The 14019-nt window shown below is 41.9% G+C and overlaps 1 protein-coding gene across 3 annotated transcripts in view; it reads right to left on the bottom strand.

The window, feature by feature from the left end:
- PRKN (parkin RBR E3 ubiquitin protein ligase) overlaps positions 1 to 14019 on the bottom strand; it is a 604066-nt gene that overhangs the window by 70314 nt on the left and 519733 nt on the right. For all 3 annotated transcript variants that reach the window (XM_081906896.1, XM_081906894.1, XM_081906895.1), the window contains one exon: positions 13501 to 13650. In XM_081906896.1, coding sequence (XP_081763022.1) covers positions 13501 to 13650 — 150 coding nt within the window. The remainder of the gene's footprint in view (positions 1 to 13500; positions 13651 to 14019) is intronic.

Raw genomic sequence — 14019 nt, 5'->3', positions numbered from 1 at the left:
TAGCTATTGACTTGTGAAGGAAGCTCAGCCTCACTTACAAATTAAACCCTATCCTGAAGATAGCCTTGATCAAGTCAGATCTGAAGTACGTTTCCCAAGTCGACATAATAATAACCCCCTCCTTCTGTGAATTGCTTCAAAACAGATCTTCAGGACAATGCATAACAAAAGGTGTAAACGCTATTGGGGGGAAATTATGGTTCAGATGAAGAATGATGACAGAGTCGTGACTGTAATAGCATGTTACTAAAACACGATGGTCCCCTTTTACTGGAAGAACACTATACTATAATAAAAGCTTCTCCTGCAAAACACAAGTTAAAATGCAGCCAAAAACTGTGCTCTGCGAGAAGAGCCTCAGTAAAGGATTTTTTTTGTATATTCTACCAACCCCCCCAAAAAACACTCAATTGTTCTCCCCACACTGTTCTACAACATTTATCTTTCTCTGCAATGAATCAGAGGAAGTCGATGGAAAGGTTAAACTGAGAAGCCATGAAAAAGTTTTTCTGAATACAAATACCAACAATTTCTCCATTTAAAAAAGTAATAATTTGTATGCGTTGAAGGCAAGGTTGCTGTAAGGGGAGTTGGAGGAAAGAAGCTGTACGGGGGTGTGGGAGGGAGGAGACAACAATCTATCTAAAACTACAGCCACTAACCCCTATGGGTAACATTATTTTGGGAAGAAACTAAGTGATTGCCTTGATCCACGTGGTTCTTTTGGGCACCGTTACCATAGCAGTGTTGGAAGACAAGAATGAGGAAGTGATTCTCACGCCACTTGTCAATAAGTGTGAATTCTTTCCTCAAGAGAGAAATATTTTTTTCCCCCTGACAAGCCTGTCTTTTCTTTTCTTGGGTGATTATAGTTAAAGGTAAGCTGAAAATACGTAGCAGGGGTGCTAGTCTATTCCTCTTTCAGCCTCACAACAACCCTTCAAAGCAAGTTAGGCTGTGACCGGCACATCACCCAGTGTGAACTTCATGAGTAAATTAAGATTTGAGCTGAGTATCCCCAGTCCTAATCAGACACTCTTATTTCAGTTTCCCCTAAGTGTTTTGGACTACAACTTCTATCATCCATGACCAATGGTCATGGTAATATCCAATGGTAATATCATATTAATATCATACGGGAGGAAGCTGCTTTAATCAATACACCATACTGACAATCTTTTAAAGATTAGTGTGTGGATTCATGCTGCAAGCTTAGCTAATTGGTGCTTTAAGCTGTTACCTACTTTGCCACTAGACTAACAACACTTCAAGGTACGCTAAAAAATCTCACAACAGAATTCCTGTTTGTTTTAAAAAACGACATTTTGATTTCATTTACTGTGTGGACTGCTAAAAATTTATAGCGTGTTTGCCTGGAAACATTAAAGGAGGGAGATAAAGGAGGAGGATTTGTTGGAATATGAGTACTACGCAGCTACAAACAAGCAGCTCGATGTTTACATCACATGATGTGGCTAGCCCTGGGAAAGGATGTACCAGGCAGTTCACAGGGCGGTTCACAGGGATTTGTTCTTTGTGTAATATGAGACCTTCCTGTTGCTTTTGTGAAGGAAGTCTTTCGTAGTTGCTCGGAGGAGACTGAACTGATCGGACATGTTTTGTACAGTTGTACAGTCAGAAATAAACCGTAGATGAAACAGACTTTCTGACTTTCTTCTTTCTCCTGCTGGTATGCAAGGGGAAGGGGGTGTGCATCTTCCACGCTGGGAGATGTCGCCTATCAAGATCTTCCTGGACTGCCGTGATGCCAGCCAGGATAGGTCACCGGCAAACATGCCCTGGAGCTGGGGAGAGGGGCCAGCCTCTCCCGAGGGGGCAGGTTTTCCAACAGGATTTGGATAGTTTTGAACCACTCCATATGTACAACCTTCCAAATTGTTGTACTACCCACAGATGTTTAGGACTGGGCACACCATTGTATTAGTACAAAGATGCAAAAAAATTGTGAAGTATGTATTTTAATTTTCCTGTGTTTTATTGATTTTCAGATGTAACAGAACAAAGGAAACAACAATATGACCAACCAAAGACTTTGGTTTTAAGGAAAAAATATGTAATGCTTAGAAGTGCATTTCTATTATATTGGTAGCTCAAGATCATGACTAAATAAACACGTGTGCCTTTAATGCCCCACTTTAAAACTTCCCGAGACCAAGGGATCCATTTGTCCCAAGAGGGAAAAAAAAAGGTAAAGGACCCCAGGATGGTTAAGTCCAGTCAAAGGTGATTATGGGTTTGCAGAGCTCGTTTTGCTTTCAGGCTGAGGGAGACGGCAATTGTCTACGGACAGTTTTCCGGGTCATAATACAGTAAGATAAAAGAAACAAATCTAAATAAAAACTAAAACAGGGAGAGAAAGGGAGAAGAAAACACAGAGTCCTTTCTCAAAGGTACCTCTTAACCTTGTCACAAACAGAAAGTGGTGGACCCCCCCCCCAACGCTCTCACCTGGGAGCTTTCTTTTCTTCTCCCAGCAAGTATGTCAATGAAAATGTTCAGAACAGGAGGTAGTATTCCCATCCCACCCTGCCTCCAGTGTGGAAAATCAGCATAATCCGTTCACACTGCGAAATCACAGCTGTTCTCCTGTAGTAATGTCTAACATGTTGAAATTACACAGATAACATTTCTATAATCAAGCAGCATTTATAAATGTTATGAGGGCAATTTGTTTCTGCCATGTGTCAATGTACTTTAATGCAATTTTCAATAGCTACATGTCACACTGAAAACGAAGATTGAGCTGTTTGGACGTCTATTGACTGAAATAATATAAGTGATCATTTGCTAATAATTAATTCTATGCCCCACTGGGACGAATTACATTGCTTGAAAGGGAAGCAATACAATAACAGTGACAGGTTTCCCTGAACAGTGAAATCTTTTAGCACATATCGCAAAAATGCATCCATAAATCTATTATTTTGTTCTGCATGTGTTGCTATTTTCTCATTGATTTGATCAAACCTGTCAATAAACCATGTTTTCCACCATTACATTGTTCATAGTCAAGAGACAGGGTGGCACCATAAAAGTAATGGGGGATTTCTCAGAAAGTGAGCTTTAGCCACATTTTAGATTTCTGGAAAAGAAGTAATCTGAAACAGATTTTCTTTCATGTAAGTTCTGTTGAATTTGACTGAGTTAACTTTCAAGTACTGTATTGGCCTGAATATAAGCCTCACTCTCCCCCCCCTCCCCAAATTCTGACCATGAAAAGTTACAAGTGCAGCTTAAATTTGCAGCCTTACAAAAAATGGCTTTTACAATTTCGCTGCTGAAACAGACATATGGTAAAACGGAACGGGTGTGAGTGCCTGCAGAATTTAAAGGGAGCGGCTTATATTCGGGCCAATACAGTCATACCTCGGAATAAATACGCTTCAGGGTAAGTATTTTTTGGTTGTGCTCCGTGGTGACCCGGAAGTAATGGAGCACGTTACTTCCAGGATTCGCCGCTCACGCATGTGCAGACGGTCAAAATGACGCCATGCGCATGCGCGGAAGCAACGAAATGTGACCTGACCTGCGCACGAGCAGACGTGTCTTAGGTTCTGTTCAGGATGTGAACGGGGCTCCGGAAGAGATCCTGTTCACATCCCGAGGTACCACTGTACAGTAAATATTGGAGCCTTATATTTCTAGTTTATGATTCAGATAAAATTTGGAAGTGGAAAATGTCTTCTTGTCAAGTGACCAATCATGGAGCTAGTTTGATGATTTGTCCGAGAGGCTGTTTGCCCCATACCTTTCTGGTGCAGCTTATGGAAAGAGAACCTGACTAAGTCCAAGAGAGGACACGGATGTGCTTGCCACTAAGGACTTGGTTGGCTTAGTGGATCACAGGTTGTTTAACCTCCTCTACAGCCTCTATGCCTTTAGATCTTTTAAAAGCCTCTCATTAAGTGAGGAAAACCAGGATATTCCACATTTTTAGCAATGGTGGCAATGCACCATTGTCTTAGCAGAACAGTAAGAGAAATACAGGTTGCTGGCATTGGCTTGCATTCAGACTGTTGTCTGAGATTAGTTATGGACCGGAGGACAGCCAATAATGAAGCTGAATCCCAATAAGATGAATATTTTGTTGGTGGGTGGTCTAGCAATTTTGGAAGATAATGTTTGGTTAAGTCTTGAGGAGGGTTGCACTCCTTCTGAAGGATGAGGTTCCTAAGCCTGGGATGTCATTAGATTTTTACTTTTCTGTGGAGGCCCAAGTTACCTTGAGGTCACTAGATGACTTTTGTCCACTAGAACTGATGAATCACTATATTCAGGACCAAGATAGCCTAGTCACAGTTATTCATAATGTGCTAACATCCCACTTGGTTTACTGCAACCTGTTGTACAAGGGGCTGTCAATGATGACAGCTTAGAAACTGCAGTTGGTACAAAATCTGTAGAGACTGATAATTGGTACCAGGTATATTGAATACAGCTCACCAGTTTGAAAACAACTGTGCTGGTTTCTAATTTACTTCTGGCTGCTGAATGGTTTGGGTATAGGGTATATTAAGTGCTTTCAACACATATCTGACAAGTTTCTATTACAATATCTTTATTTGAGGCCCTTCTTTGGTCCCCTCATCTTCAGCTGTGGTTCCCTGACTTTCCTACACTGTCCTCTAGGAGACATCTGTTCAGGGCCAGGTGAAGACCTTTTTTATTCACCCATATATTTTAGCTGTTGGGTTTTTATGCATTGCTTTTAATCTGGCTTGCATTGTTTTAGTTTTCCACTGCTCTTACTGTGTTTATTATTTTCTCAGGTTGTTTTACTATGTTAAATTTATGCTAGCTGCTCTGAGAGAATATTCTCTGAAGGGTGGGATACGAATTTTCCAAATAAGTAAGTAAGTAAGTAAGTAAGTAAGTAAGTAAGTGCCATGTCATGCAAACAAGCAATGGGATGCCCAAGAGTGAAAACTGGTGTCCTAGTGAGAATAACGAGTCATCTCAATGCAATTGGTAAAAAGATCTCTAGTACTGAACCCACATGCACAAATACCTTGTCCAACCATGTTCATAACTGATCCTAGGAGAGCATGGGGGACTCTAGTATTTTTAAAATGGTGATCTGTATCTTTTCAACTGTATCAAATCTTAAGCACCGGCAGAACAGATACTCTCAATAGCCACACTGCCTGCTATTTGATTTAGCATAAAAGGTCTTGGAAGTAGGGGACTTGCTAGTGGTAGCAAAATTTAATTTCAGAGAAATGTATGGATAGAATGAAATTAATCGAGATATGACTATCCAACCATGACTCACTGGCCTCAGCCAAGGACGCTACTCAAGGATATATTATCCCCACCAGAATCCTCTCCCCCCCCCCGTCACGTCTTCTGTAGGATATTATTTTATGTCCAAAGTGTATCTGGTTGTCTATTATTTCCCATGCTTCTATCTGAAATACAGTTGCCCATTGTCCTCGACAACACACTCCTGTTTTCAATTCAGAGCATTCCCTTTTATGTGCTAGAGATGTCTCTTGTTTAATTGGATCACTTTATTTTCTTTTCACAGATCATTTCAGTTTTTTATGATATTCCCTTTACTTTTTGTAATATAGCTTTGCAGCAGAAATGTTATTGTTCAGGTTGAGACACATTTTCTATTCTAAGTCTATTCTCAGCCACTTGAAACAGTTCCAAAATATTTCTTTTAAAGTGAAGGCTTTTTTTTTTTTAAAAGCTTGGTCTTCAATTCAGAGAGGTATTTGAAGTTACATAAGCCTCCTACACCCGATACTAAAGAAAAACAGTTTCCCCATCAACTAAGTAATTGAATGCTCTTTTCACAATCTGATAATTCTGTAGTTTTGTTTTAAAACTTCAAATATGAAATATGTATCACATCTGTTACGGGGAAAGTGACTGGGCAGATCAGTTCAGAATATTCTTTAAAAAAAGAATAACCAAGGTTCTTCACATATTAACAACTCATACACAGGAATAAAATTAATGGAGGGCATCTCTGCATAGCATAAATTTCATTAGATTATCAGAATTAGGATTATGCTGAAGACTCCAAACTATATGTTTGAAATAAGTTCAAGCAATCAGTCATCTAACTGTGAACCTGCTGTGCTACAAATGGACATGGCTGAGGCAATTACCGGGATCTGCCCAGACTTCATGCAGGGCTTACTGCCCAGTCGAAAAAACAAGGTCCAGAGTGTAGCCTGCCATGTGTGTTGGGCCAGTGACATGTTGGGACAGCCCCATGGTTGTTATGGCGGCCATGAAGTTCTGAGCCACCCCAGAGCCAGCTGCCTCAGCATAGACGTCGAAGTCTCCCAGAACCAGAAGACTGGGAGTCCTCAACACTGCCTCTGAGACCAGCTTTGTCAGCTGAGGCAGGGAGACTGCTGGGCAGTGAAGTGCTAGTACAGGGCAGCAGGGATCCTGCTACAGGTGTTTGTCCTCCAACATACAGAGTCCAGTGGAAAGAGACATAGTGATGTGATGGGTGATGGGGTGGGCAAAACTAGCAGACATATCTCTGCTCTCCCTCACAGTGGCATAGTGCCTGAAATGGGCCAGTATTTCCTGAAGAACCAGGTTTTAGGGCCTAGTTTCCTTCATTTAGGACTCCCACATACATCTGTGTTTAAGGCCGCACTAATGGATCACAATTGCTTAATTGGTGCCATTTGGGGACTTTCTGTCTGATTATGAGCTGCTATAATCTTATTATATCTGAATGCATTGTAAAACTATCTTATGGGTCATTTCAAAAGATTAAGTGATAGCCAAGGAGGTCGCTCTTTGTGTTTGTCTTATCAAAAGTTTAAGCAAACACAAACTATAAATCCTGGGTCAATAGGCTCACTCTAATCCTCTAAGGTGCTTCTGGAAGGATTTTTTTTATTTTGTTTGGACTACGGCAGACTAACACAGCTAGCTACCTGTAACTAGATCTAATCCTCCTCTTTATCTTGTATTTCCACCTTTTTCCATTTCTTAAATAGCTCTCGCATACAGTGATATTGTAAGATGAATGCAAAGCACTCTTTGTGAAATGCCTTTTGTGTGATGCACTAGAGAAGTTTAGTTAGATTTCAATGTATTTCTTTTATATTTATTATTAGCAATATTCATCATTCAGACCATGTGCCTTATTCCTGCTCACATGTGAAACGTTTGTAGATGATTGCTCAGATAAGGCTGTTCTATAATTGGGACCCTGTCGTTGGTCTCTGTCACTCCCAGTCAGTCCATAGCCTCAGCTGATTGCATTAATGTTTCATTTTCTGTGACTCAGTGATGCACCTCTTTGTTCAAAGCAAAAGCTCACTACTTTTGTCCTCAATTATGTTAATTTTTAGATTCATCTTGATTTGCCTTATCTGTTTTCAGATGCAGTCAGTTGAAAATGATACACTGTCAGTGGGAGAGTAGAAAATGCCCCTTTATGCCCTGGAAAGATTCTCTGAGAATTTGAGCATTTTTATAATAATATGAAGTGTTCAACCCCAGCATTTCTTTTCACTTCCTCTGACTGACATCTTTCACATGAAGAGAAGGAGCACATGCCCACAGGTAGTTTTTTTGTTAATGGCATTCTCTTTGATATTGCAATTTAACCTACTGAAAATTTCTCTCACCTGGCCATATGGCTTAGCTATCCTTCCTTCCCACCATGTTGTCTCTAGTGCTTCAGAAGCCATAAGATCCTTGAAGACCTCACCGGGAAGAGGAAGTGCTTGCTCCTCTAGATAACTTCAGGTGCTATGCATCTTTAGACAGTACCTGAAGTCAGCAAGAGGACAACCTTTCTGAGAAGACTCTGCAACCCCAGCCAGTGATCTCTAATTTAAGAGCTGGGTCCTATCAGCAAAACAAGATTAGAAAGCTTATAAAAAATTGAAAGAGGGATCACACTCCAAAAATATGGCAGGGCATCGGACTTCAGCTTTAGCTGCATTTCTGGTCCCAATTCCATGCCTTCATCCTGAAATGTATTTTCCCTCTGCCATGAATTAATTCTTGGTTGTAGCTTTCTTTAAATACAAAAAAAAACAAAAACAAAAAATAAACCAGCCAGCTGCAGCCTCTGGCTGTAGAACTAGTTCTTTCTCACACTGTTCCTGATAGTGTGTGCAAAGGCTGCAGACATGCACGCACGCACATGCGCGCACACACAGCCTCTGCCTCCAAAGGAAGTTCACTGTATCCTGCATTATGCCTGGATCACCCTCTTTCCTGTAGCCAACTATTTCTAACTGCCCAGTATTTCTTTTTGCAGTGCTTCCAGTAAGCAAATGTATCAGTAATATATTTTGGGTGAGAGATACAGAATTACTTATGCTACTATTACATCTTTGAACCTAGGAACTTAAATATCCATATGCACTATACCAGTGTTTCCCAACCTTTTTTGGGCAAAGGCACACTTGTTTCATGAAAAAAATCTCGAGGCACACCACCATGCCAGATGGGGAAAGGTCACTTTTTACTTATGTAAAAAAAAATAAAAAAATAGTAACAGCATAGAAGGTAATGGTTATCTCTTTGATGTCTGATGGGAGGGCATTCCACAGGGCGGGCGCCACTACTGAGAAGGCCCTCTGCCTGGTTCCCTGTAACCTCACTTTTCACAGTGAGGGAATTGCCAGAAGGCCCTTGGCACTGGATCTCAGTGTCTGGGCTGAACGATGGTGGCGGAGACGCTACTTCAGGTATACTGGACCGAAACCGCTTAGGGCTTTAAAGGTCAGCACCAACACTTTGAATTGTGCTTGGAAAGGTACTGGGAGCCAATGTAGGTCTTTCAAGACTGTCGTTACGTGGTCTCGGCAGCAGGTAGCAGCGCTCACAGCTTACGGACTGCACCGTGTAACAGGTGTCTGGCCCAGCAGCCTAAGGCGGACAAGCCACTGAAACAGGCATTCAGAATCCATTCATTTCATAAAACCTGCAGGGCTCAATCTCTGTGTTTGTGTATGTGTGTGTTTCTGTTTTGCCCAAGGGTCTGGGGGTGGGAGAGAGCTCTTTAGCATGATGCTTTTAAAACAATTAAATTATCAACAAACAAACCTGATGATACGAATAGCAACGTCAGGTGCTACGGGGGGGGGGAGGGGGCCTACTCGGAAGTAAATACTGCGTCCAGGCGCAATTAGCGCTGATTTAAGGTGCACCAAGACTGCCTAAAAACCTCACCAAAGATATGCAACAAAGCGCTTCGTTGCAGAGGGGAGAGTTTGTGCACTGTGGAGGCTGGAGGGCTTCTATTCTACATGCGGGGGTTGGGGGGGCGAGGAAAATGTGCTCCGTGGGGGGGCGGGGAAGGCAAGAAAAGGAGCTGAGCTCTAACTATAGGCTCCCACGCTTGAGCACGCCCGACTCGGTGGGGCGGACCACCCTCTCTCCTGGAGGAGGAGGAGGAAGAGGAGGAGGAGATTCCCATCCACGGCGTGGCCTCCCGCGCTCCAGAACGGGAAATCTCTGCAGCCCAAGACTCTCCGCGAGGCAGCTCCTCCCTTCCTGCCTTGAGCCGCCGCCAGCCGCGCCCCCCTCCCCAGTTATCTGCTGCCTGCCAAGCCCCGCCCCTCTTCATTGTCCTCCCCTTCTGTTTATTCCCCTTCCTCCATCCCTCGCTTTTTCCCCTCTCTTTCCTTTTTTAAAAAAATATTTTCTCTTCCCCTTCTTTTTCCCGACCCTTTCTTTTTTCTCTTTCTCCCCCCCCCTCCCCGCCCTCCTGGGTTAAAGGATTTGAGCAATGGGTCTGGAGGTGGAGCTCGTCGGGTGGAGCTCGTCGGAGGATTAGCCTGACTCGCCCGCCTCCCTCCCACGGCACACTAGGCAACGTCCGGCGGCACACTAGTGTGCCGCGGAACACCGGTTGGGAAACACTGCACTATACATATGTGGGTGGGCTTAAAGGATTCTCATTATTTTATACATCAGATTTCACTAGTCTGGTTTCCAGATTATTTGGACTAAACTCCCATTAGATCCAGACAGCTTGGGACATGTTTGAAGCTTTATTTTCAACTTCTACAGATTCCATTCCATTCTGTCTACATCTTACCCATACTGGTGGAAAAACACTGCTAGGAATAACTACAAATATTGGCGCAGTTGACAGGTATAGGTAAAATTATCTGTTTTTTACTCATTTTAAATCCAAATACAGAAACAGACATGCATTCAGCATCTAAACTGTGATTTGCCGTTTCTCAGAAGGAGAATAATTAATATGACCTACACTCTTAATAATGGAAATGTGGTTTCAGACTGCTATACGTTGTCAGATCTGACATCTGAATTTTACATCTGCCACAGGATCACTGGGTTGCAGTACAGCACGGCACATATACTGGAGATAATAATAATGTCATTTGGCAGTGGTGTGGCATGTTAATTGCATTGCACTATGGTGAAGTGAGGGCGACATTAAGGCTTATCAACACTCGCTCATGTTGAAGGCTCTAGTGTTTTCTTACAGATCACTGCAAACCATGTTAGACATTACCAGAAAAGAGTATTTCAGTTATCCTAGAGAAGCATGTCATATTTTAGCAATGAAACAACTTGCTTAGAAAGAGAAGCATAATGTGTCAACAAGATGGAATTCCACTTTCTACAGGCTAGAGTGCCCACTCAGTAGAAGAAAGCTATACATGATTACTGCCTAGAGCCTGTGGCATAATGCAAGCAACTCAGCATTTAGCAATAATGGAAAACGTCTGTCTCATTTTCATTCCCCTTGAAAAAAAAAGTCACAACATGATGTCCTGAAACAATTCTGCTGTGAGCCAGCTCTTTAATCTCAGCAATGTCCTCCAATGTTACCTTGCCCATAATAATATATTTATAGCACATTTTCTTAAGAGTGCGAGTTGGAACAAAATGAATAAGGGGTAGAGAATCCAAAGCACAAGGAAAGAGAAATCTCTTTTATTTTACTATTTAAGAATTGATATCCTTGTTATTTGTGCTTTAAAGACTTATAAATGGGCTAAGGAATTCTTGCCCCACACTTAAACATACTTAAACATTAGCATTACCCCACAGAGGATGGTGATGATGGTACTATTACTATGACTAACAACAACAACGAGCTGGGATGGATGAGCTAACTGTTAGGTGGATTGGTAACTGGGTTACTTTTGAAAATTGCTTTTATTCTCTAGGTACGGTAAGTACTGTAAGCAGATTTGAAGCAAGATTTGAGAAAAGGGCCAACAAATGAATTGAGCAGTCTCACTATTGGGATGCATCTATCTATTTCCAGGCCATGTCAATTTTGCATGTGTTCATTCACAAGTCAAATCCATTCCAACGTTAATCTGCACTTAAATACGTATTTTTACTACAAAGTATGTACAAAACCAGTTTTTATCCCAACATATACATGCATTTTATCCTAAAACGTACATTCTTAATGAATTTGGGTAATTTTCTGATTCAAGAAATATATCACAAGTTCAGAGAAGCATGAAAGGATAATTATGAATTCATCAGCACATTTGTCCAGGAGTCGTGGATCAGATCAGCTTGCATTTGGAATTCACAAAAATGGAATCACTGTGCATAGAAATATACCTAGATTATTGTGTTGGATGCTGACTGCATACAATCCAGAGATGCAATTTTCTCTTATTGCATTGCAGCAGCAGCACCTGCCAGCATCAAGAACACTCCACAGGTCTCCAAGAATCTTATTTAATCTCTTGTTTTACACTTGCATTCCATAGCAACAAATTAAAATTAGTACTGTGAATACTGATAGGGGCGTGAGCTACACATGTACCTGATAAAATAGCATTTGTAATAGGCAGACCATGTATTCTTCCTTGATACTCAGGCCTAACCTTATCAGGAATGGAACTTCTTCCCCTTTGAACAGTAAACATCCTTTTGATATATAGCAAGCAATATGCTAGTCTAGTACAAAACAAGACAAAGGTGCTTTATTTATTGAGCTCTCATGAGCCTTGATTACTCCAGCTTTTTCAGCAGTCAGGCTAGGTGGCACAGAGTGTAACAGCTTCCATATTTTCTTGCTGGTTTCCCGTGTTAAAGACGTCAGTGCTTTACATCTCAGCTATGAAAGCGAGAAAGATTGGTCTGATGAATAGCAATGAAGGCGGAAGAACAATGCGTAATGGTAATCCCTTGGGAAATCAAATTATTGTTTTTATGAGTGAAAATAAAAAGGACTAGCCAACAGCAAAGCCAGGAAATCACTCTCAGGTATGCGGCATGCAAAATATATATTTTCAAAACTAAATCTGAGTCCAAATGAACCTTATAGAGGATACACATTGTCTAATATCATTTTCCTAAATATATATTCAGCAGCTCCACAAGGGTAACACAATGGGGGGGGGGTCACTTAAATAGGGCTATCATACATCCCTTACAACAAAGAACATTATATTAGGAATATGTTTGTTATCCCTGAACACAACACCTGCGTCTAATGGCTCAGTTTGAACTCTAAGGTAAACTGTGGCTTAGCACAAAAGCAGAGAGATTGTGGCTGCTTCGCTTCTCCTACAGTTCTGCTGCGGAGAGCAAAGCCATGGTTTGTCTCCTTCAGCTTTCCCTTGTTCCTAAGCAGGGAATATGAGATGAGCATGTTTGGAATTTCCCACCATTTAAAAGTGACATGCCACACACACAAATGTTTGCTTATGAGAAAGCCAAGCCCAAGATAAAAACCTTGACATGCTCGTTTTCCATGAACAGAGACTCTGATGCTGAGGAGTATTCAATAATGCAACGCCGCCCATCCTGAAGTGGCTGGATCACCTTCCCCCACTAAATGCTTGGGTTAGGTTTAAGATGTTGGTGACTCCTGAGATCCAGAGCCAAAAGCAGCTATCTAAAGGGTCTGCCGCATAGCCCCATTGTTCTTACTTGATGAATGGAGGGTGCTGCTGTCTGACAGAGCTATTGCTAATGAAAGAAGGGAAGAGGCAGAGGCAATCTCTCTGTTTGGTTTGGACAACATTTATTTAAAACGAGCTTTCATTTGGCACTGTCATGTTATCTGCATTATTCTTCATCGATCTGCTCAAAACACACGGCATCATTTTACTTACTTGACTCTTTCGCACCCTGCCCCTCCCCAGACCTGTTTAAATAGAGTGCTGCTTATAACAAATCCTTTGGCTCCAGAACCTTTACCGTTTTGCTGACTGCTGGGAGTTTTAAAGAGAGTCAAAGCTCTTGGCTTGTCATTTGCACAGCCCCACTCTTCACTGTAACTACTTAGATCAGCAACTTCACAAACCAATTAAAGCAAAGCATTCTGGGACAGACATACTCTACATGACAAAGTGGTCATTTCTGCGCTGCAGCGGTGAATTATTATTATTATTTATTGGGATCTGCTCATTCTGCCACGAAGAGCAGCTCAGAGTCACCAGTGAGACAGAGAAATTCAGATACCCCCCTCCACCCCTCCTCTACTTCACAACCTTAACTGATAGTCATAAAACTATTGGGAGTTTTTCTTACCCCACAGCCCATTCCATTGCTTGGCTCACACACTATCTTTCTGACTTCTGGTTCAGGAAGCAGACCGGCTCCACATCCTGGGGTAGGACATAGGACGCCACCCATCTGCAGAACACACTCTTCTGCACCATAGCACTGGTAACGGTTGTACTGCAAAGGAGAGAAAAAAATATTGTGCTGCTTTATCAGCATTTAAACATTTCGAACATACCTTCCACTAATTTATCCAGTTAACCAGAGGCTGAAAAACCACCTTGCTGCATATGAGTGGTAAAGAGTTTCTGAGTCCATCACAAGTAGGATTTGGAGTTCACAGAAGTCCTTTTGCCTCTTTCCTGCTAGCTGTGCAGTTTCTGTTTCTGCAGCAGTCCAGAAGCTTTTGCTTCTTTCTTAGATGAACCATTGCTTGCTGCAGGCTCTGTTCACACATGAGAAGTCAAACCATGGCTTACTGCAAACACACAAATGTGCAGGCTCCCACAGTTCCCTGATGCTGTGTTCCCTCTCAGTTCTTTTAGT

This window comes from Podarcis melisellensis (genome assembly GCF_964234715.1).
Source record: "Podarcis melisellensis genome assembly, chromosome: 3".
NCBI lineage: Eukaryota > Metazoa > Chordata > Lepidosauria > Squamata > Lacertidae > Podarcis > Podarcis melisellensis.
Note: the sequence above shows the minus strand (reverse complement) of the source record. Positions and strands in the feature narration are given on the sequence as shown.